We start from the raw sequence: 23,518 nt of genomic DNA, 5'->3' as shown, positions 1-23,518 counted from the left end.
GGGGTGTAGAGGGACGAGAAAGTTGGCGGGAAGGGGGATGATGACCATGCTTTTATACCGTGCCCGTTGTCCCCCGTTTACTCATCCGATTGACCTTGTTGTCCCTTGGAACCTGCAGTCATTGATCCTAAGCAATGATAGTTGCGTTGGTTGGCTTTCACTCGGCTTGATCAAGGTTGGGCTTGCATGTTACGGCACATTCATCCCTGTTGACTCTTACAACTCACCACAATGATCACAAAACTGTTCACTTGAGGGTTAAGATACTCGGCGAATTATATATTCCCCGATCCCACCATCATTGATTCATTCATTGTTAATATATCGGTATGAAGTGATTATCAAGATTATGACACCATTTACCGAGTACCCTATATATATATGAATGCAATATCTCAGTACTACATTGGGGTACTTAATCAGTGATTTATCAGACCTGATATTACCAATACAATACCTTGATATCATAGCAGACTATAGCTATAACTCCATTGTTTATCATATCCTGCTGTAAAGTTTTCTACTTATCATATAAAATATTGGGATGGCAATTAGAACCATTCAAAACTATCTGGATTATCTATACTAAAATCTGGTACTAGATATAGTAAGTATCTCATACTTATAATACACGTAGTAAAAGGTAATATCGATATGAAAGATAGTAAAGTTGGATACTTCTAGAAGCACCCATTGTGTAGACATTATATAGGTGAGAATCTCAATGAAAGTGGCTTGATAGCAGACTGAGAAGTGGGGAACCAGCCGTGTCCCTAGGATCGTTGGTCCCATTCGACGTTTAATGGGTGGGAAAAACAGCTTCATCTCCGACCCTGGAAACCTAGCAATCGACATCATGGATTTTATGACGTACCAAGTGGCTTACGGCTCTGATTACGAAAACTTTCATCCCCAGCCCCATATCACTACCAAGTAGTATAGCAATATCAATGAATCCGATTTTCGAAAGTCGCAATCATAATGCTGTGCCTATGGCGTCCACATTCATTCCATATTTCTTGCTATACCTTATACCAATTTTAGCCGAGAAATCCAACCATGTACGGGATATGATTTCTCTATCTCCAGAAATAGACAGTGAGCCTGGCTCATATCCGTGGCGACATCTTCACCATCAACGCTGGCTTTTCCCACAACAAGTACACTTTCTGGTTATTCCAGTCTTTTGACTCCTCGCAGAGTTCCATGTCAAAATGCCACAGGACTAACGCCATCGCCAATCGCATTTCCAGGTATGCCAAGCTAAGTGTTGTTAGACTCTAAGGAAGCCTAGGTGTGAAAGGAAGGAACATACTTTCGGCCGATGCAGTTCCGCGGACCAACCTGGAATGGCTGGAATGCGTTTTTCTTGTCGTTCACGAACAGAGGGTCTTTATCGAGCCATCGCTCGGGGAGGTACTCATCCGGTCGCGTGAAGTTCCGCGGAGAATGGAACGTTCCCCAGTGGGTCATACGGATAATGGTCTAGCGCAGTCAGCATGAGGCTTCTAGGATCGCTATGAATATCTCACATTTGGAGGCACCAGTTGATCCAAAACCATCTCCACATTCGACATCGTGTTACGGGGAAACGCGTCCGGGATGGGAGGGTAAATCCGCAGTGCCTCGTTCAAACACGCCAGCAGATACGGCAACTTATTGACGTTGACAAAGGAGATGTCCTCGGGCGACGCAAAAGCAGACCGCACCTCGTTGACAACCCTCTCCAATTTATCCGGGTTCTTGAGCAGAAGAAATGTGACGCCCGATAAGGCGGTAGCGGTTGTCTCGCTGCCGGCGATAATAATTGACTCTACTGTGGCCTGGTATTCCTGCGGTGTGACACCGCTATCCGGCTTCAACATACTCGCGCTGAGATCGTATGGTGCTTCTTTGATACTTTTACGGAGCGCGACCTTCCCCCGCGCCATTTCTTTCTGCTCAAGTCGGCGACGCTGCATCTCCTTGGGAATGAACTTTCGAATCAGGGGTGTGAGCCACGGCCAGAAATTGGACGATCGGATGAAGGCGCTCGACCGCATAGCATCGAAGATCAGTCCAACCCATGGGTGGTAGCCGGTGCATTTCAAACAGTCGAAGGGTTCGCCGAAGACCAGATGACCCATTACGTCGAAGGTGAAATACTATAATATTGCCGTTGAGTGAATGCGCATACCGCACGGCGCCGGTGCAGGGAAACTTAGAAATACTGACGTTATACCAGCGCACCAAGTCAGCGACTCTGGCTTCTCCGTTCTGCATTAAAGCATTGATCAACAAATCGGCGTACGAGCGAATAATAGCCTCCTGTTCTCTCATCGCGCGCTCCGAAAACCCAGGTGCCATCTGTTTGCGCAGGACGGCATGTCGATCACGAGGTGAACTGACGATGCTACCAGGGCCGGAGCTCAGCGTTCCGTAGAATAGAGGATCTTTAGCAATCTCGAGTTTTCCGGGTCTCTGTCCATAGATTTGATTCCAACCGTCGGCATGGGTGTACGATAGTTCATCCGGCGCAATGCGAACCACCTCGCCGTACTTTAGGTGCAACTGATGGATCGCCAGATGCAGGTCGCCGCAAATCAGGTGGTAACAGAACCAAAGTCTCGTGGCACCTGCAATCCGAGGCCCTGGATAATTGGACAATGGGTGGAGGTAGGCGCTGTAGATGCCGGATGCAAGAGATGCGAACATTGCCTAGTGTGAGTTTGTGAGCGCTCTGCCCTGTATATCCATATTGACGTCCTTACTAAACCAATAAACCATGCGACCAGTTTTAGCGGGCTGGGGTCGCTTGCCAGCGAGCCTAGCACGCTGAGAACACTCATATCGAGGTGACCGGGATTTGTGTCCGTGGAGTCACGGCGACATTCCCGCTATGGAGGAGCCACTTTATGTATGAAAGACCGCGAGGTGGCCCGCACAGGCTCCTCGAGACGACCTAACTCTGTGGGGGGATGGATCGCATTAGTGCATTTTTAGTCTCGTGTCAACATAGATGCCCATTGGTGAGCGGGCCGTCGTACCATCTCTACTTTTGTCAGAAATCCCGAGGTGAAGCCCTCCATCGCGAAATCTTCCTGCATGTGGCACGGTTGAAGACTATTTCCAATGTCAACATCGCCTATGCCGAGCATCTCGTCGTTTCTCAGTCGTTCCAATCTCTTTGACCAGTCCTTGGGAAGGACCTCGAAATTGCGATTGTCCAGGTGATCAAATTCCCAGCGTTGGTAGTTCGTATTCACTGGGATAAATTTCAGGCCGGCAATGGAAGCGATCTTTTTTGATATCGCCTGCCCCCGATTTGAGCGACCGTATCATTGATGCTCGGAATTCATTATTGCCGACCCTTGGCCGGATGCCCTAGCTGTACATGTCTATCGACTGGCAACAGCGCAGCGAACATAGCGCCCGAACGGTGATGGATTGCCGATATACTGAGCCCACCAAGCCCCTCAGAGATTATTCTAGTATTCCAAGTCTGTGCATCACTCAATATCCTCCGCGATACAAGTGACAGTCTCAGACCTAGTCTGATCCCTTCTGTGTCTCATTCGAGAACACGACACCACGGGAGAGTCTAGAGTGTCATTTTGAACTGTGCAAGGTAATTATGCATAGCTTCCCCAGCTGTACGCCTGAAACGACGCAAGGCTCCAGGTCGCGGGGCTTGTCTGGCTGGCTCGACAACCTGGTTTCAAAACGCTCTCTGGAAGTAGACCTGGCGGACTATCTTCGGCACCTTGGATATAATGTACAGCGAGCCTCTGATGTTCTCAGCAAACACTATGAATGATAGGGCAATCTTGTATATCAATGACTTCAGGGCATATCAATATCGCAGGCTGACTACTCCTATTCCCAAACGGGAAATAACGGGAACTGCTTTTCTTGACCAATCACCATCGAGTACTTGGTGGGAGCGGGTGAGCTGTCCGTCCCACCCGCCATATAGCTTATCAGCCCTAGGTATGCTCCTGCATTATAAATAGCTGGTATTTCGTTCAGTTAGATCACCATATATCATCTCAAAGTTTTGGAATATACCGGAACAATGACAATCTCGATTCAGTCCTTGAAGCCTTCTTCAGAGTCCAAAATTGACTTTGGTACCGTCATCAAGGGTGTCGACCTTGAGAACCTGACGGGTGTGTTGTCTTAACTATATACTTGGATGAGAAGCTAACAACACCGACAGACGACATCTTCACCTTGATCTACCAGGAACTTTACAAGAACCAAGTGGTGGTGATCAAGGATCAACATCATCTCACCCCGAAAGCCCAATATGAACTCACCAAGCGCTTCGACCCGTCCGCCTCACAATACGGCCACGGGAAGACCGTCGACGCTAAGCGCAGTATCCTACACCCAGATCTAAAGACAGTACCACACCAGCCTCAGGTGCAGGTCATTGGACATGGCTTCGTCGAGTCGTACGAAGGCCTTTCCAACATCCAGCTCAGACACCCCCACCACCGGACCTTCCACCGTGACCCCATCCCGATGGAAGAAGACCGCGACTATACGCGATTCTACAGGTGGCACATCGACGCGGCGCTATACGACTTTCATCCGCCGCACGTCACAACACTCCTCGCCGTGCAGGTGCCCAAAGGCCGCAGACAAACACTGCGCTACGACGACGGATCCAACGAGAGACTGGACGTGCCCCTAGGCACGACCGCCTTCGTCAGTGGCGAGAAAATGTTCAGTCTTCTCTCAGATGAAGATAAGGAATTTGCCATCACCAGCCGGGTTGAATACGCGCCGCATCCGTATGTTCTTCATATCCAACCCTACAGCGTAATGCAAACAACCAATTCAATACTAACCCGGTTCTTCCCCAACAGATACATCTGGATGAGCCGTGCGCGCTCCCTGCCCACAGGTCTCGGCCTCTACTCCTCCAATCTGGAGCTCCCCACCACCGACCTCCCACCCGTCGATCCCTCCAAGATCCAGATCCTACCAATGGTATGGAAAAACCCCGTAACGGGTAACCCCGCCCTACAGATCCACCCGAGCGCCGTGCGCAAAATCCACCGTGCAGACGGAACTACAATCGACGACTTGTCCCGCGTGCGGGACATCGTCTACAGGATGCAGCGGCCTGGTATTTCCCCTGCTCATGTGTATCCGCATGACTGGGAGGAGGGTGACCTGGTGCTTTTTCATAACCGGGGGGTGTTGCATTCTGTGGTAGGAGCTTTTGGGGATGACGAGGTGAGGTTATTTAGGCAGTGTAATCTGGCGGCTGGGGAGGGGCCTGTTGGGTATTGATGATATTTTCGTTCGTTTCTTTCTTTTCTTCATACTTGTTTTTTTTTTTTTTTTTTAACATGTCTCCGTAATCAGAATACTGGTTGGGTTTGGGTGGCTGCCCTTCATTGCGTGGTGTTAATATAGACGGATATATACAGATAGGATGAATTATAAACGAGACGATGGATAGATTATTTTCATCGAATCTCTATAGTATGTAAAAATCACGTTCTCGAGTTATAGATGAAAAGATAATTATATGCGCAAATTAAGCAAGTCTAGTTTTATTTTAGATGTGCGTTTTGTATGTCTCACGGACACCCTCAATGAGCAAGTTCCTACCCGCCGTTAGCCGCATTCCACGTGCAAAAAAGAGACACATACACTGGCAAGCTTGCTCTTCGCACGGATCTGTGGGCCGAAGAACACCAGGACCCATGGTACGAAGGTAAGAGCGGCTCCCTGGGATTATTAGCATGGTTTCAATTTTACTTTAAAAAGGTCTAATAAGGGAGGCTCACAATCCCACCAAGCAAGCTCGATGCCGCAGGATACCCGAGATTAGTGAACATAGCGTTGGTAACGAGGGGGAAGATACCACCGAGGAGGTTTCGACCTGTCCAGTCATTAGCCATTCGTACCTCCAATTTTTTTTTTTTTTTTTTTTTTTTGCAGTGCATAGGGATCACTGCGGGAAAACGCACAGCATGACTGGGCTGCGATGGCAGAGCTCGCGTAGCGGTGATATGTATCTGCTAGGTAGTTGAAAACCGCCAGATAGACGGCGAAAATGCCCATAGTGGCGCATCCAATCGCTATGGAGGGCACAATCCAATGCACTGATGGGAACGATGTCCACCCAAACCAGAATAGTCCAGCGGGCATGAGGACGGCCTCGATGCAGACAAAGTACAGACGACGTTCGGGGGTGTCGGGCAAGGAGATGAACTTGGCAACGAAGCTATCTTGGTAGATGCTGATCACGGTGATGAGGATAACGCCGATGCACATCGCTGTACGGGTCAGTTGTCTGTCAGGGAAAGATCTTCAGAAGACATACAGGTAAACACGGCACCCGTTTGCTCTATGTTGAACCCGTAGCTGGTGCCAAAGACTAGCGGGATGGAGCTGAACTGCAGGTATAGCACGGCCCAGCTAAAGGCCACCCATAGTGAGAAGAAAAAAACAACCGGTTCGGTGATCAGCATTCCTGCGTAGGCTGTTAGCGAAGCGTACCCCGTGGGAAGACTAGCCAAGTGACATACGGAAAGGGCGGTAGCATGAAATGCTGATCATCTGGCCCAGGGACGCCCGTTGCTCGTCACTCTTGACTTTCCACCGGATGCGTCGAATCTTGCCCTCAGCCTTGTCTCCCATGCCTTCGTGTTGATCGGACATTATGACACCCACGTGCCCGGCCTTCTCAAGTGCTTCGTAATAGTTATTCACGGCTTTAGCCTTGCGACTAAGCAGCACGCTACCACGGGTCTCGCTAAAGAAGAAGTAGATGATAACCACAAAGACCGCGGACACAATTGCATGCGAGTAGTACACCCAGCGCCAGCTGGTGTGATGGACCACAATGCTAGACAGCAAGGGCGCCAGGCCAGTGCCCAAGAGAGCACCCCCGGAGAACAGCGCCATGGGAGTGTTGCGGTCCTCGGCGTGATAGATATCGCTGATGACACCGCCAACCATGGTTGAAAACGTAGCTACAACAATTAGTTAGGCCGTCTTTAATCACCGGAAGAGATACGTACATCCACCAACACCCTGAAAGAACCGCGCGATGAGCAGACCCGCAAAGTGATGAGTTCCGCCGCAAGCGATAATGCACGCTAATAGCCATCAGCACGAGTCATAATCCAGCTAGTCAGACGAGTTTCATCAGATCGGATAACGCACCCGTAAAGAGAATCCCGCTGGCGATAAAAATGGGCCGTCGTCCGTTGATCTCCGAAAAAGGCGCCAAGACCATGGGCGCCAACGCAAATCCAATGCAAAAAATCGTTATCCCCAGATTATACACAACGGGCGTGATCCCCCACTCAGCCGTCAGTTCGTGGGACGCCGGGCTGATCTCACCCGCCGCATACCCAGCCAATGCAGTCACGGCGCATGAAATCAACGTCATTAGGGTTTTGCGCCATTTGGGCCACAGGAAGGGCGAAGTGTATTTTTTGAGGTCTGGAGGTTCTGGCGCAGCCAGTTGGCCCGGGCCCGGCGGCAATGTAATGAGGGGTGTTGGGAGGGGTGTCTCCATCTCGAGGTAGAGGTATGCGATTTCCTGCGGGGTGTTGCTGTATTGCTTTTCGGTCGTGTTCGGGCACTGGGCCATGGGGACCTGGATGGTCTCCGTAGAGCCATGGTCGCTCGTATGGGTTCCTGTCTCGTCCGATCCCATCTTCACGCTTGTCTGTCCGTCTCGGAAAGTCAATCAGGCGGCTAGTAAGGAAGGGATGCGGTTTGGTTTTATGCCTATCTAGATCCTGATTCCTGACAAAGCTTTTCGGCACTAGTGCCGCTCAGTGGGGAGTCGGAGAAATCGGAGATGTCGGAGAACCCAGCGATATTCGATATGTCGACTTTTACTTTTTAAACCCAAGTGCGCAGTAGTATACCGGTTTGTATGCCCTAAGAGGGAGACATTATCCCGACTCCATCTGCCTACCATCGCAGTACCATGACTCACTCCGTACTTCTCCAATCGCCCACTACATATATGTTGGAGGAACAGTGCACGTACTGTCTACAAAATACAAACCCCCTGAGTCATTCACCAACGGAATCTAGGAGTAGTCAAGCTCAAAAGGGCGGGGAGTGGAGACGCGAGGTCCCACCCGTCCGGATAGAAAGCGCACTTTCATGTGTTGCTGACCAAGGTCGATGTTTTCATAGCTCGTCTCCGAATTGGAGAAGTCCGCGCCCTACGGCAACAACAAGTGGGGCTGTGCGGACCCAATCAGAGCACGCATGTAGAATTCGCTATCATCACATCTGCTATAGTTCGGTAATCAACATATGCCTCCTAGATTCCGAAAATAGTGAAATCTTACTTTATCCATTGGCAACGCTTGACCACTAACCCTGAATACTCTTCACGAGTTGGGGCCTGGAGTTAACCCTTTTCTTGGCAGAATCTCGGAAAAGCTCAGCAGTTGAAAAAGTAGGCATGGGTCCCACTTTTCGGACATTCCATCCATTCACTGCCTTAGGCGTCAATCACTGCGACTCGTGATATGGGGGATTTTCATGGAGATGAGATTGTTAAACTGGTGTGGGCTGTAAATATATAACCGTTGGATTTCATGGGAATTATCCGGAGTATTTTAAACTATATATATGTTACATTGGGCTGGCGGGTAAAATGAGACAAAAGTATATATATGAGTTTTATGTCCAGTCAGATGGTCGAAAGTTTTTTCACTAACTTCAGAACCACGAGATTTGCAGTAGCGTCCGTGAGGATGCTGGACCATAGAGCCCGATGTCCTGACGACAGACAATGCTACTGTCAATGGTTAGTGCTGGATGTTCGACGCATCTTTGGGATTGTCACTAGAAAGTTGAACATGGGTCTAGGGCTTGCTGAGCAGGTGGACCTGCCGCTACCATGTCATCCCGGATAGCGAAACTAATAAAAAAATGTATCCTTGGTCCTCGAGCACTTAGTAGAAACTATGGTGATAATACTTGTGCGCTATATCGAGGGAATTAATCCGCACCTACCAAGGTTCCCACAATGACTATCATCCTCATCATTTGGACGGCACAGTTGTATAGATGACGTCGCGCTACCAGGGAAGCAAAAGATATCAGCGTGCGTAAGCAACCAAAGTGATAACTGACCACACGCAAATTTCATGTCATTCTATCATCATCAGGCAAAGATTTTCTCCCTGAATCTTAACCATCATGCTCTTCCCCGATTCACTACTCTGACATCGACTGTAGTCAACTGAATTACCAGTCCTACCTACTCGAATTGACCTGGAAGGAACTGTTCCAAGATCAGATAGTTGTGAGGAAACCGAACACTGCGAATAATCAACATGAAGCGTTCCTACCTGCTGATTCTGGCCGTTGCGGGATCAGCAGCTGGCTTTCCCTTATGGTCTTTCAAGATCAAGAGCCCTATGGGAGACATTACGAACAGCTTCCTTGCAGTCGATTTCACTGACTCTGCACCTGTCACTTCTGTACCAGCTATCACCGAGCTCAGCGGTTCTGTCACTGGACTAGCTTCCTCTACTAGTGTTGGGTCGATTCTTGCTGATTATTACCGTATCAGGAGAGACCCCCCTGTCGAGGGTCATGTTGTTGAGGATGTAGATAAGCCGAATTCCTTGTCTTCCCAGTTTTCTGAAACGTCTACTGTGAAGTCCACGGAGAGTGAAACGACCGCAGGGTCAACAGAGGCATCGACGAAGATGGCTGGAGCGACCTCGACAACCTCTGGAGGCTCTACCGTGACATCTACTGACAGTACTACAACTGTGGAGCCAACAGAGACATCGACTGGAACGACTTCAAAGACCACTAAAGACTCAACTGTGACATCCACCCATGACACTACAATTGTTGTTCCAACGGAGACTATTACCAGGACAACTGAAAGGACTTCAAAGGCACCTGGAGGTTCGACTGTGACATCTACTGGTAACACTACAACTGATATGACAACGGGAGGCTCGACCCGGACGACTGGAACGACTTCAAAGACCACCGAACACTCGACTGTGACATCTACTCCTGGTACCACAATTGTTGAGCCGACAGGAAGTTCGACCAAAGACTCTATGCCAACTACGTCATCTACCACGTCGGCCAGTCCTACTAAAAGTCCCACTAGTTCTCCGACCGAGCCTTCTGTTCCGACAAAACATCCTAACCCCACAGAGAGCACTATTCCGACAGTGACTCTAATCCCGACTCAGAGTCCTACCCCGATAGAGAGCTCTATCCCGACAGAGACTCCTATTCCAACCCAGAGCTCTACCCCAACGTCTGTCCCGACTAGGACTATTCCAGGGACGGAGTCGCGCTCGAGTTCAGATATACCTACACATAATCCGACTAGTCGTCCAACTGAGTCTTTGCCCACGACGTCGTCTTCTACAAAGATAACGTCTAACACGTCTCCTGGTAGTCCAAATATTCCAACCCAGAACCCCACTAGTAGCTCTAGCACAAGCACTATCTTAACACCAATCCCTACCAGCAACCCTTCGACCACAATGACTCCTACAGAGACACCGTCTAGGACGACGTCTTCTAGTAGTTCAGTTATACCACCCCTGGATCCTACCAGCAGCCCCATCACGAGTACTACTACAACGTCAATCCCTACCAGCGCTCCCTCGGGTGCAGGAACTCCGACAGCATCTGTTATACCTACGGACTCACCTACAATTCGTCCTAGCGTGAGTAGTCCTGATACGAGCACTGTACCAACTACAGTGCCTTCTAGCACACCTTCAAGGACAGTGTCTCCAACAATGCCTACTAGTTCAACCCAGAATCCCACCAATCAATCCAGTCTTGGTAGTTCCAGCACTTTCAGCACGAGCACTGTGCCGATAACAGCGCCTTCCAGCACGCCTTCCGGACCAGTGTCTCCCACGAGCACTGGTACTTCTACTCAGGACCCTACCAGTCGTTCTAGTTTGAGTAGTCCTGGCACGAGCACTATGCCAACAACAGTGTCTTCTAGCCCACCTACAGGAACAGTGTCTCCAACCACGTCCACAAGTCCTAGCACGCCTACTAGTCCAGCTACGTCCGCTAGCCCTATCCAGGATCCCACCAGTCGACCCAGCGTGAGTAATCCTGGCACGAGCACTGTTTCGACAACAACGACTTCTAGAAGCACGTCTATAGGAACATTGTCTCCGACTACGTCCGCTACGCCCACCCCGAGCTCTCCTGGAGCTGTATCGCCAACCACTTCTGCGACTCCTATTCAGGACCCTACCAGCCGTCCCAGTTCGAGTACTGTACCAACAACAGGGCCTTATAGCAGCACGCCGTCAGGAACAGTGTCTCCAACTACATCTACTGCTCTTAGCGAGGACCCCACCAGTCGCCCGAGCAGCCCTAGTACGAGTACCGTACAGATACCAGTGCCTTCTAGCAGCACGCCTACCGAAACTGTATCCCCACCTACATCTGCTACTCCGACTCAGAGTACCCCTGGAACCGTGGCTCCTACACCTACTACGGGTACTGAGGATCCCACCAGTCGCCCTGGCAGGACGCTAACAACGATCCCTTCTCGGAGCTCCCCTGCAACTGCGTTCCCTACAAGCCCGGTAATTCCAACTAAGTTTCCTACTAGCAGTGGGAGTACACCTGGTACGAACACGGTGACGATAAGTGTGCCTTCTGGCTCTCCTTCTGGAACAGTGTTTCCAACTACCTCTACTAGCCCGACTCTGGACCCCACTAGCCGCCCTAGTATGAGCGTCACGCCGACGACAGTCCCCTCTCCGAGTTCGCCTGGAACTGTATCTCCAACTATGTCTGCTACTCCCACCCTGGACCCCACTAGTCGTCCCAGCATGAGTGTTACGCCGACGACAGTCCCGTCCCAGAGCCCCCCTGAAACCGTATCTCCTACAAACCCTATGATTCCAACGAAATTCCCTACTAGTCATCCTGGCATAAGCACTCCATCAACACTTATTATTTCTAGTACATTATCTACAAGCTCTGCAATTCCCACTGAGATCCCTACCAGGTCCCCGCCAGAAACCGGTTCTTCTACGCGCGTGCCCCCCGTTGCCCCGACTAGTACTGTTACGTCTACTCCTATAAGCACCACGGAGCCAACCACCGGGTCCGCGAGCAAGACACAGAGCACTGGCGTGGATCCAACCAGAGTTCCAACGAGCGCCCCGACATCCAGCACGGGCATTTCTCCGACCGATTTTCCAACGAGCGCTCCAACTCCCAGCACCGGCGTGGATCCAACCAGGATTCCAACCAGCACCCCGACTCCTAGCACTGGCGTGGACCCGACCAGGATTCCAACAAGCACTCCGATCCCAAGCAAGACATCGAGTACCGGCGTGAATCTGACAAGAGTTCCAACAAGTGCTACAACTCCCAACACTGGAGGGGATCCGACGAGAGCTCCGACCAGCACCGCTACTCCTAGCACTGGTGTGGATCAAACGAGAGTTCCCACGAGCGCCCTGACCCCGAGCAAGACATTAAGTACTGGCGTGAACCCGACTAGAGTTTTAACGAGCGATCCGAGTCCTAGTAGGACTCCCAGCACCAGCGTGGATCCAACGAGAATCCCAGGCAGCACTCCGACACCAAGTAGTGTTCTGACTCCGAGCAGTACTCCCATGCCAAGCAGCACCCCGACTCCAAGCAGGACGCCTAGCTCTAGCATGGGTCTGACCAAGATTCCCACTAGCGCTCCGATTCCCACCATTACACTTCCGCCCCCGACCACGATCACAGAAACAGTGACCGAGACAAGGACTACTTGGATCCCTAGACCGACTGAGCCTGGCGGGGATGAACCAGATGAGCCGGAGGATCCCCCGGGCAAAACCTGCTACTGGACCAAGGTCTGCCCTGAGCCAACATATACCATCGTGGCATAATGGGCGTAGTCACATCGAAAAGGAAGTTGGTGGAAGTGATAAGACATTCGACTCGGCGGGTTATCGGAGGAAAAGGGACAGCCCGGTATAACGGAGTGCCTGATTTATGTTCCTTCCTCTCTGTTGTTCCTTTTCTGGCTCTGTTCTGTTTTTGATTTTCATGTAATCCAGATGGTCTACCTAGATTGTTAATCCAAAAGTTTGTTGCTTCAGGGCGATCAGTAGAGGAGCGGGTCAGGATTTATGCATTTTCAGGGCTCGGCGGTAAGTGTGACCAGCGCAACTGCCGAGACATGGGGTGATTTGTCATCCTGCGAATTTAAGTTGCCGGGATCGGCCCGATCTGGATCTCCAACTCTGAAACAATCAATGAAACGAGAGAAACAACGACTATCCCCCCCATGTCTCATTTTTCTGTCTTGATCATACACCCGAAGACATCGTCATGGTCAATGTGACCAGCTCACGGCCTTACCAGTGCCAAAGATGTCTGCGCGCCTTTGCTCGCCTGGAGCACCTGCAGCGCCATGATCGGTCACGTATGTGTTAAGGGGATGTAAACAACGGGTGTTACGGGACTACATTACTAACCTAGGTAGACACCAAGGAGAAACCATTTGTCTGTGGTAGATGTTCGAAGTCATTTACTCGAAAGTGTGTAATTCTCCCTCTTGTGTTCAGAGAATACCAATTTGCTAAAAGAAGTTAGGGATCTCTTGAGCCGTCATGAGCGCCTGGCTCACAGCCTCCCGGCAAGGATATCATCTTCGCCAACCTCGCCCAATGGTGTGGCGCATGGCTTGAACATACCAGCATTGGCTGTCACGGAAAACCCTGTCCCCATGGCACCTCTACAAGATCAGGCTGTCCCGTCCCAGGCACAAGTGGCGGACGCGTTGTCCGAATTGGGACCCACAGAATCCAGCATGGCGGAGTCCACAGGCGATTACAGCTCCACCATGGTGTATGGCGACGGAGATGACTTCACTTCATTTTTCGATAGCATTCCTCTTCCGAGCCACCCGTACTCGCCCACCTACCAGCCGTTGCCGGTGTTTCTTCCACTGCCTTTCGATTCGGGCCCGACTTATGATCAACCGACCGAGACTCAGCCCGGGGAGGAGAGTGCGTCCACCCCCGCAAGATCCATTTTACCACAGCATGGATGTCACCTGCTGTCGCCCCAAGCAGAAGAATCACACGGGCCGTACAAGGCCCGCCAGCCGAGGCGCTCTATCTCGGTCACGACGCAGTGTCGGGACCGCATTGTCGGATATTTGGCCGATTACTCGAATGTGCTATCTGAGCCGCGTCTACCATCACGGCACGCTCTGTCCCGCTGTTTGACTGGTTATCTCATGGGCTTCCAGGACCATTACCCTTTCATGCACATCCCAACGCTAAGCGTGGAGTCGCTGTCACTGCAATTATTTCTGTCTATGGCTGCCCTCGGCGCACGGTACATCCGTGAGCCGGAGACCAGTCTGAGCCTATACCAGATAGCCAAACCGGTTATACTAGAGCATATACGCCGCAAATGGCAGTCCGCCACTCTCACCGGGTGTAACGATAGGAAGACAAGCCCTACTCATGTAGACCAGGATCTCCTGGAAACGATACAGGCATTGATGCTTATAATATCGGTGTCACTGTGGTTCCAACAGGACCCACCCCACCATGAAGCCCTGTACATTCGCAGTTACATGGAGACACTGATGCGTCAACGCGGACTGAACGAACTGCCCGTCCAGGATGGGTCATGGGAAAGCTGGGTCAGGAGTGAGGGCGTAAAGCGCACCAAACTCATCGTTCACTGCTTCTTTAACCTGTTCACCATTGTCTTCGACCTTCCTCCTATGATTCTCACCGAGGAGATCACGCTCGACCTACCCTGCACTGAACGAGAATGGGAAGCCCCGACGGCAAGCGAATGGGCCAAGGAGCGTAGACAATGTGCGCAGGAACCGATGCTGCAAGACGCGCTGTCATCGCTCTTTACACAACCCCCGGGCGTGCAAGGGCGCCTCGAGAGCTTTTCTTCGCTAGGGGGATATGTCCTGATACATGCTATCCTTCAAAATATCTGGCTCATACAAAAAACATGCCGGATGACCCCCTACAAGAACAGTGCACTCTCCCCGGCCGAGATCGTACCACTGGAGCAGGCTCTGGAGCGGTGGTGCCAGTGCTGGGAGCGCAACCAGGAGGCCTCTACTGATCCGTTCAATCCATACGGACCACTGTCCTTCACGTCGACCGCTCTCCTCCGCCTCGCCTATATTCGTCTCAACGCCGATTTCAGCTCCGCCCGACGTCTCCAGACCTGGGACCCGAATCAGATTGCGCAATCCCTGAAAGAGAACCTTTCGGTCCACCGCAGCGACCGTCTCACCCGAGCAGCCCTTCACTGCGCCCACGCCCTCAGTACCCCCATCAAACTGGGGATCAACTTTGTCGCGCAGACACAAGTCGTGTCCTGGTCCAACCAATATGCCCTGTGCTCACTTGAGTGTGCCGTCCTGCTCGCCAAGTGGCTCGAAACGGTAGCCACTATGCCAGACCCGCGGATCCCGCTGACCGAGCAAGAAGGCAGCGTACTGGAGTTCGTCATTGATATGGTCATGGAGGCCGAGCATGGGGTGTCGCGTGACTGGTTGCTCGCCAACAATACACGACTGAGCGCGATGGTGACTCGGCTGTGGGCGCGCCTGTTTACGGCGGACTACATATGGGAGTTAGTCAATCTAATTGGGCGGTCACTGAACCGTTATGCAGAGTTGTTGGAGAAGGAACGATCATAGATTAGACTTGGTGATCGAGTTTGTCGAGCATGACCATGACCGATTATACCTGGGCAGCTAGTCGGCATCCTCGTTCCGCTGAGTCATCTAGTGGACCTTGTGTATGACCATAATTGGCCAGCTTTCCCGAGGTGTATAGAATTGTGGGGTTGCCGATCACCTTGGTGGCCTTTCCCCGTCACGCCCTGAGCAATTACAAACATCTCTGCGAGCCGATGCAGTTATGTCGAGAGACATCCTTCAAGACATGCGCCTTTCAAGTCGAGGGTCCCGCCGGAGTAATGCTCGGCATCAATGCGACCAATGCCACCGTACCTATTCCCGGCGAGACCACCTCACTCGGCATAAGCGATCGCATACAGACCAACGGTCGTTCGACTGTGACATTTGTGGAAGGCCGTTCACTAGGGCGTGGGTTGCATGGTGCTGGAGTTAAACGTTCGGCGTACTGATCATCCACCACAGGGATCTCCTTTTGCGTCACCGTTCGGCATTACATGGCGCACAGGATCCGAGACCAACTGCCGACCCTCAATGGCACAGGCTGTCTACTCGGCGTGTGGCCAGGGCGTGTAGTCCCTGTGCAGTTGCCAAGGCAAAATGCTGTGATGAAAGACCGTGTCGCAGATGTATGAAGCAGGGAATGTCTTGTCCATCCACAGGTACTGCCATGGCGTCTAACAATACCCACTATCGTGGATCCCCTTCGGAAGCAGACCATGCCCAGACAGGCAGTACTGCAACGATAGAGAGCCGGGGAAATACGAGCGCCATCCTGGCGATGACGTCCCCAGCGGATGTCGGCCAGTACATAATCGGCACCGCAGATACACCACGCATGGAAAGCTACCCTGTAGACCCATTCAAAGACATGCTATACGAGCCTTTTCAACCAGGCAGCAATTGGCATACTATGGTTGGCGGAGGACACATAAACAATAGCGCTCAAGGGGCCGGAGAACCACTGTGGGGCAGCGCACCAGGTCAAACTCCGACTAGCCCAGAATATCAGACAGACTATGGAAACCGTGGCGCTCTACTTCCTCCCATAATGAACGGAATATCTAGTCGGTTGTTTGATAATCAAAGTCGCGATCGGTTGCTTTTTACTATAGCATGTTTTGCGCGAAGTCAACAATTACAGCGTGTGGACCAACTCCGCACAGGTTTTCCCTCTGTTGAATCATTGAATGCATTGACGGAACGATTCTTTGCCAGGCATGATAGGAAACTTGACTCGTGGATCCATTCAGTCACGTTCCAACCTATGGAGAGTAGCGTTGAGCTGACGGCCATGGTTGTGGCCAGTAGTGCGTCGACTGCCTCGTCCTCGGCTTTACGCGAAGTTGGATGCGACGTGTACGGTTTGATACGATCCTCGATGCTTGCGAAGGTAAAGACCCGGTGCGGAATGTACAAATAATATACTAAGTCCCTCCAGCTTGAGAACGATCGCAAATTTCCCTGCGAACTGCAGCTCTACCAGGCATTCCTTCTACACCTGGAACTGGAGCTTTGGCACGACGAAGACGAGCCTTTCTGTCGCGCTGGGCGATTGGCCAATATCATACCAAGGGTTAGATGCTTATAATCCGACCAATCATCCATGTATGTTGACAGAAGCTACAGTTTCTACTGCGACAAGCCAGGGAAACGCGGTCGGATGCGACAAAAGTACCCGACTGGGGGGACAGCCCCGCCGACCTGGACAGAAAATGGTTTCAATGGATAACCAGCGAAAGTAATTAGTAGTAGCTGACATTCCTAGGCTGGCCACCCGATTTTGTGTCTACGATAACCAACTCTCCATGACCCTTGGTATTAAAACCTCTACTTCGTTTTCAGCATACCGGTGGCCGTCTCCACAGCCGAAGTCCCTGTGGCTGGCGCAATCCGCTGTTGAATGGCGTCGCGTTTATCCCTCGCATAGTCATGAGTACACGCCGCGAGTCACGGACCTTCTGTCCTCACTTCCTGGGATTACCATCGCTAAGGGCTTCGTAGACCGGGATCTCACTGTTAAGCTCGTGTTCCACCTACTTGGGGGGCTGATAATTGACCACAAATCGTCCTCGCAAATATTCGCTCGCGGTAGTATCGAGACAGGGCCCAGTAGTGTCCAGGAGAGAGAGAGGGAGCTGAAATCCGCGATCAGAAATTTTGACCACGCATTCCGCAACGACATCTGCGCCTCTAACATTGGCTCGTTCATTGTGTCTTATTTGACCATGACGCTGAGTGTGTCTATCGAGGACATCGAAATTCTTTTTGGTAGGGCGGGTTACGAGGAATCTAAGGAGATATCCCAACTCATGGAAAATTGGGTAAAGACAGCTGGTGCCCGAGAAGCGATATGGAATGCTGGACAGATGCTACGATTAATCAAATACTTGGGCCGCCTAACTAGCTTCCAGGTCGTCATGGCATATCACGCTGGCTTGGTCCTGTTTGCATACTCGGTCTTGACCCGTGGCCAGGGGCAAATCCCCAGCGAATATGGCTTACCAAATGCTGTACTCAATGGAGGCGAGGATGGTGGTGTCGACGCATTCATCCAGCATGGACTCGCCGACCCAACGTTGCAAGGGGACTTCCGAGGAACCCAGCGAATGTCTATTCCCCTTCGTGATACGGAAAACCTGATAGATATTGTGTGCGAGATCATTCTCAACCGCACGTGCACTTGCGAGGATATCTCGCCACAATTGGTAAATGGCTTAGTCAAACTGCTGAAGGCAAAGATGTCATCAAGTCGACTACCACCTGCCGGGTCGCTATTGTTGTATGACGTTGATGCCGAGCTTGGGATGGTCCATCAGTGGACTGGGGTGGTCTAACGGCCCCGTGGTCGGTTCAGGGCTCCCGGCGGGGGCGGGGCGCTCTCCCGGAGGGGGTACCGTGAGACAACACCCCAGTCGTGATATATCCGTGTGGATTTCTGCACCATTTGAGCATCCATTACTATCATCTTGTCTCTACATTCAAACCAAGTATGGAGGCTGGAAAACCACCATTCCCAGTATACACCACCCACGGGCTCTCTGGTGGTTGGTCTGCCGCGCAAAGTGTCCCATGGGCCACAGCCCCCAGTCGGCTGGAAGGCGAAGTTGCCAATCTTCCAGTGTACGGTAGTATTCCTCAGGAGATCGACGGGACTTTCTACCGCATCATGGTAGATCCGTTCTTCCCACAGCAGCCTGAGAATGCTATCCCCATCGAGGGCGACGGCAACGTCTCCGCCTTCCGCATCCGCAACGGCCAAGTCGACATGAAAACGAAGTACGTTGACACGGAGCACCTGCGTCTCGAACGAAGGGCCAATAAGCGGTTGTTCGGGCTCTACCGAAACCCATATACCCACCACCCACACATGCGCTCTGTGGGTCACCTTTGAACTATCTCACGATGCGACAATAGAGTATGAACGGTCGAAATACGTGGGGAAAGGACTACAGGTCCGCTGACACTATACAGCACTGAAGGACTAAGAACCCCGATGTAGCCACATTGACCTATGGACTAAATCAATGGATACAAACGTTAATTTTCGGAATCTGGGTAGACTATGACTGTTCTACATTGGAGTTCCACTTCGTACACGATGTAGACTTCATGTGTAGCCCTAATACTCGAAACAATAATACTCCCACATCAAAGTGCAGTAATGTCTCCACCATCGATGAATAGCAACCCCCTCCGGGCCCCCGCCGGACCCTCAATCATAACCCCCCGCACGACCAAACGCATTTCTACACGATAAGGATAGAGAGATACCCTGGTCATTATAAATATACTTACCGTGTATACCAAATCGTACTCTTTCTTTGCATCCCCTAGCAAACAAAGCAAAATGTACACAGGCCGCATCCTCCCCCCAAATACAGACGAGGTCACCCTCGACGCCTTCTTCAACAGTGTTGCCAGCCACGTCGGTGCTGAAAATGTCTCCAGAGACTACATAGAAGGTGCATCACCAGACCGTCAAGGTGCGTGTAGCTACGCCGACCCGTTCCCCATCGCGCGAGACCATACTCCTAGCGGTGCGGTACCTCCGCAGAAGGTCGATGAAGTGCAGGCCATCCTTAGGGACGCAAACCGGTTTCGAATCCCATTGTGGACGGTGTCTCGGGGGAAGAATTTAGGGTACAGTGTCTAATATCAACCCTTCTCGCCAAATGTTGGTCTGACAGGTTGGTTAGGTATGGCGGGTCGGCTCCGGTCGTGAAAGGAAGCGTGGTGTTAGACTTGCACCGCATGAAGCGAATTATTGAAATCAACGAGGAGTTTGCATATGCAATCGTGGAGCCCGGAGCTACCTTCTTTGATTTGTATGAGGCTGTTAAAGAGCGCGGCTTGAAGCTCTGGCCGTCTGTGCCATCACTGGCATGGGGTTCTGTGCTGGGAAATACCCTGGATCGAGGGTTCGGCTATACCCCTGAAGGGGAGCACGCGCAGATGCAGTGTGGGATGGAAGTTGTTCTTCCGAATGGTGAACTCGTCCGGACAGGCATGGGAGCTATGGAAGGGAACAAATGCTTTGCTTTGTACAAGGGGTAGGCTACTGGGATGGATATAGCGCTCGGAATGCGGTTGGCTAACGGGCATTTGTAGAGGACTAGGCCCTAGTGTTGATGGTCTCTTCTTCCAGTCTAACTTAGGTATGCTTTCAAGTAATTGCACTCTATTGTCGACTAACCTTTACCAGGCGTGGTCACGAAATTGGGAATACACTGCAATCCGGCTCCAGAGGCATTTATCCGCTGTGAGGTATTCACTCCCCGAGAGGAAGACCTCACTGCTCTGATTGATATCTCGACGGACCTTCTTCGTCGTCGGATTTTGTCCAACTCTCCCGGCATCACCAACATTCTCGGAAAAATCTTGGCCGCGGGAGAAGATAGTGCCGTCCGCGCGAAGATTGCCCCTTACATTGGACACAGCGCCATCCCAAACGAGGTTGTGAAAGAGATCCAAAAAGTTAAGCAATGGCCATGGTGGGTCAACCTGTTCTCGCTGTACGGACCTCCCGAGATTATTAAAGTGCAGCGCGACGTCGTGCAGCGCGCTTTTGAGGCCATCCCTGGGTCCCGTATCAACTGGGAATTACACACGAGCCCACCAGGAGAGTTCTTGGACGCGGAAATAATTGGGCCAACACCGGAGATTCTCCCTCAAACTGGCCGTCCCACCCTCCACTCGTTGTCATGCCTGGAGTTTCGTGGGAAAGGCGCCGGTCATATTGCGTTCGCACCGGTGCTGCCTCCATCGGGGCGTGACATGTACGAGTGGTATCTGGAGGCAAAGGAACTGACCATGACAGCCGGGTTCGACTTCCTGGCTGACTTCCACCTGTTTGCGCGATATGTAATTCCCATCGATCTAGTATTATTCACCGCTTCCGAGCAGGACACCATGGCGTCACTGTTGAGAAAGCTGACCGACATGACTGCTCAATTGGGGTACACGGAGTATCGGACTCATGTCAGCTTTATGGATGATGTGGCATCACATCAAAATTTTAACAGCGGGGCTATGGGACGATTGAATGCTTCCTTGAAGGATCTCCTGGACCCCCGTGGGGTGTTGTCGCCGGGAAAGTCGGGTGTGTGGAATTCCAGCGCGAAGTGAACGTCGCGCCCGGATGCGGGGTCGTGATATCAGAATATGACTATCACAGCTGTATGGCTCATTCACGGTTGCGTCTTCCTATAGGAGATATTAAAAATTCTATAGATACTGTATGAGGAAGTCACTATGTACTCCAAGCACAGATTGCAGGAACGATCGCACTCGTGAGGTAGCCAAAGACAGGTACAGTCCACAGACAAGATTCCTCGTAGCAGCTCTTAACACTGGATTCTATGGAATAATGTGCGAAAACAGTGGAAACCATGATGACTCTAAATGACACCAAAGCTATGAAGAAGGTCGCAAGAATTTGCCAGAAGTTGTAAAAGACAAGTTGTGTGGGAAAGATTCTACAGCTCTACAAGTCACATGTTGACCGCATTCATTCTATAGATTCACTTCTTCACTTTGCTATGACTTGAACGCCTTAAGTCTCTTTACTGCAATTGTACTGCCTAGTTTCTATTTGCTTATATCTCACCCCTAAGCTTTCAATCCAACTGCAGCAAAGGGCCGAAGGGCATTTTAGTCGGGCTGGATATGACTGATAACCCCAACATCAGGCAGAATGCTCTCACGCAGCCGACTCTCCCATGAGATTTCAGGGTATTTATCGTGTCCCGAGAGTCTCAGAAGCCTATTCGACCGTCGTCGGAGTCAACTGATACACAATGAATTACCACGAGACCTCTTCGTCCGACCAATGGTGCATGCTGCCAACCTTATACGACTATTTGTGCCTGGAGTAATTACTTCCACCGTCGTGGATATGTACCCATAGAACGGTCTCTTGATTACAGGCATGCTATCAGAATTTAACAATACTATGCGTCGCCAGAATCAAAACGACTGTGATTTCGTGATTAACAATCCTATCGCGGACACTGGTCGCTGAGATGCGATGTTCGAACGTGTTGCCCATCTACCACCGGCTGGACTCGACCCATGCCCATTTGAAACGATCCAGTGGGGGAAACAAATGCTGGTAGCAGTGGTGCTGGCTGATGTAATGCCCGACGCGGTGATGTTTGTGTATCTCACTGGCTCTGCTATTACCCAACATGACTGACAAGCAGTAAAGCATACTCCAGATCTCAGACAACATTGAACTGCGTGGAGGGAATCTGGGGCTGTTCTGAGCGTCTGGATGGACGGTTCCTGGCGGTGTCCTTGGACATGGTATCTCTTTTTTGTCATCCAGGTTGCGCATCTAGAGCTGTCAGCCTACAATACGTGGGCTCTATTCTAGGGCCATGGATTATCACAACAGATCCCCCCCTGCACAAGTACTCGGCGGAATAGATGTTCGGACATTGTAGGTTGCAGAGTTTTGGTTCAGTTTGGATCTCGACTACTATGCCAGCATCCTGATTCAGGATCCTGTATCTGAGCAGCCTATATTCACAAATTATCACATTAAGTATGCGTTTACTCATGGGGCGCCAACCATTACCATATTTTTTGTAGCCAGTTGGTAAGTCTGGATCACGTCAACGGTGTACTCGACAACCCGCCACCCCCGGGGCAACCTCCCGAGAGATATTGCTGGTTACACTTCGACGCCACCGGAATGCCCTGCTAGACACCCTCGTCAGGTCGAGCCCTCCCAAATTGCGGGACAGAATTTTAGTGCGGTTGTTGGTATGCCCCGTTCCCCATTCCCTGGTATGTCAGCTGTCCGGACTCGTGCTGGGCAATCTGGAACGTATGACGCCGAGTTCGAGGTGGCGCTGAGGGAATAACTATCGTGCCCCGCGGTGACCACACTAAGGAATTTCGTGGATTATTGTCCTCCCTGAATAGCTACACATAATCACTGGTCCGATGTATGTTTTTCATACCAAAAATAAACTGATCTCTGGGAGTGTAAATTCATGCCGCGGTAGCGCAAAACGCGCGGGAGTCATTTGAGCAGAGATGAGCGGCTTAGGATCAACCAGACAACGTCGTGTTGAATTGAATATGAGCAATGATGGGGCGATTCTAGGTGTGCCATAAGTGGGTACATGGGCACAGAATGGGCGCATCGTAGTCGGCTTTGGAGTGTGTTTCATCCCCGGGTGCAGTCCACCTGCAGCCAGAATTACATGGAAGTCAGCCGGGAGCCACTCAAGACTCGCCTGTCGGACTAGCAGTACGTCTAACAGTCACTACTTCTATAGTCCTGGTCCGAACATGAAGGGCTCAGGATCAAAGTACGAACTG

General features: G+C 51.3%; 9 protein-coding genes across 9 annotated transcripts; 6 read left to right on the top strand and 3 right to left on the bottom strand.

Moving 5' to 3' along the window:
* Positions 1-971: 971 nt before the first annotated feature.
* BDW47DRAFT_112564 (cytochrome P450) lies at positions 972-2,832 on the bottom strand. Its single transcript, XM_024814191.1, has 5 exons — positions 2,751-2,832; positions 2,215-2,697; positions 1,533-2,144; positions 1,316-1,485; positions 972-1,263 (listed from the first exon to the last, which is right to left on the bottom strand). Exons 1-5 carry the CDS (start codon positions 2,826-2,828, stop codon positions 1,110-1,112), a joined length of 1,497 nt encoding a protein of 498 aa, XP_024668231.1. The 5' UTR covers positions 2,829-2,832; the 3' UTR covers positions 972-1,109.
* A 1,222-nt stretch (positions 2,833-4,054) lies between these two features.
* BDW47DRAFT_134440 (TauD/TfdA family dioxygenase) lies at positions 4,055-5,283 on the top strand (the record flags this gene model as incomplete). Its single annotated transcript, XM_024818080.1, has 3 exons — positions 4,055-4,148; positions 4,199-4,778; positions 4,854-5,283. 3 exons carry the CDS (start codon positions 4,055-4,057, stop codon positions 5,281-5,283), a joined length of 1,104 nt encoding a protein of 367 aa, XP_024668230.1.
* A 305-nt stretch (positions 5,284-5,588) lies between these two features.
* On the bottom strand, positions 5,589-7,627 carry BDW47DRAFT_134438 (putative MFS multidrug transporter; the record flags this gene model as incomplete). Its single annotated transcript, XM_024818079.1, has 8 exons — positions 7,171-7,627; positions 7,026-7,103; positions 6,531-6,977; positions 6,326-6,475; positions 5,970-6,278; positions 5,787-5,881; positions 5,650-5,727; positions 5,589-5,603 (listed from the first exon to the last, which is right to left on the bottom strand). The coding sequence occupies exons 1-8, from the start codon at positions 7,601-7,603 to the stop codon at positions 5,589-5,591; spliced, it is 1,605 nt and encodes a 534-aa protein (XP_024668229.1). The 5' UTR covers positions 7,604-7,627.
* Positions 7,628-11,783: 4,156 nt separating this feature from the next.
* On the top strand, positions 11,784-12,268 carry BDW47DRAFT_129218 (uncharacterized protein; the record flags this gene model as incomplete). Its single annotated transcript, XM_024816963.1, has 2 exons — positions 11,784-11,873; positions 12,083-12,268. 2 exons carry the CDS (start codon positions 11,784-11,786, stop codon positions 12,266-12,268), a joined length of 276 nt encoding a protein of 91 aa, XP_024668228.1.
* A 129-nt stretch (positions 12,269-12,397) lies between these two features.
* Positions 12,398-12,950, bottom strand: BDW47DRAFT_112551 (uncharacterized protein). The gene has a single exon (XM_024814189.1). The coding sequence runs from the start codon at positions 12,707-12,709 to the stop codon at positions 12,437-12,439; it is 273 nt and encodes a 90-aa protein (XP_024668227.1). The 5' UTR covers positions 12,710-12,950; the 3' UTR covers positions 12,398-12,436.
* Positions 12,951-13,329: 379 nt separating this feature from the next.
* BDW47DRAFT_134436 (transcription factor domain-containing protein) lies at positions 13,330-16,227 on the top strand (the record flags this gene model as incomplete). Its single annotated transcript, XM_024818078.1, has 3 exons — positions 13,330-13,423; positions 13,484-13,538; positions 13,594-16,227. The coding sequence occupies 3 exons, from the start codon at positions 13,330-13,332 to the stop codon at positions 15,683-15,685; spliced, it is 2,241 nt and encodes a 746-aa protein (XP_024668226.1). The 3' UTR covers positions 15,686-16,227.
* A 752-nt stretch (positions 16,228-16,979) lies between these two features.
* BDW47DRAFT_129216 (uncharacterized protein) lies at positions 16,980-18,522 on the top strand (the record flags this gene model as incomplete). Its single annotated transcript, XM_024816962.1, has 4 exons — positions 16,980-17,078; positions 17,127-17,261; positions 17,315-17,403; positions 17,454-18,522. The coding sequence occupies 4 exons, from the start codon at positions 16,980-16,982 to the stop codon at positions 18,520-18,522; spliced, it is 1,392 nt and encodes a 463-aa protein (XP_024668225.1).
* A 155-nt stretch (positions 18,523-18,677) lies between these two features.
* BDW47DRAFT_129215 (retinal pigment epithelial membrane protein-domain-containing protein) lies at positions 18,678-19,079 on the top strand (the record flags this gene model as incomplete). The annotated part of the gene is made up of 1 exon (XM_024816961.1): positions 18,678-19,079. One exon carries the CDS (start codon positions 18,678-18,680, stop codon positions 19,077-19,079), a length of 402 nt encoding a protein of 133 aa, XP_024668224.1.
* Positions 19,080-19,535: 456 nt separating this feature from the next.
* Positions 19,536-21,313, top strand: BDW47DRAFT_134433 (uncharacterized protein; the record flags this gene model as incomplete). Its single annotated transcript, XM_024818077.1, has 4 exons — positions 19,536-19,828; positions 19,885-20,238; positions 20,297-20,343; positions 20,391-21,313. The coding sequence occupies 4 exons, from the start codon at positions 19,536-19,538 to the stop codon at positions 21,311-21,313; spliced, it is 1,617 nt and encodes a 538-aa protein (XP_024668223.1).
* Between the last annotated feature and the right edge of the window lie 2,205 nt (positions 21,314-23,518).

Source organism: Aspergillus candidus (assembly GCF_002847045.1).
Source record: "Aspergillus candidus strain CBS 102.13 unplaced genomic scaffold BDW47scaffold_67, whole genome shotgun sequence".
NCBI lineage: Eukaryota > Fungi > Ascomycota > Eurotiomycetes > Eurotiales > Aspergillaceae > Aspergillus > Aspergillus candidus.
This window is presented reverse-complemented; position numbering and strand designations above follow the sequence as displayed.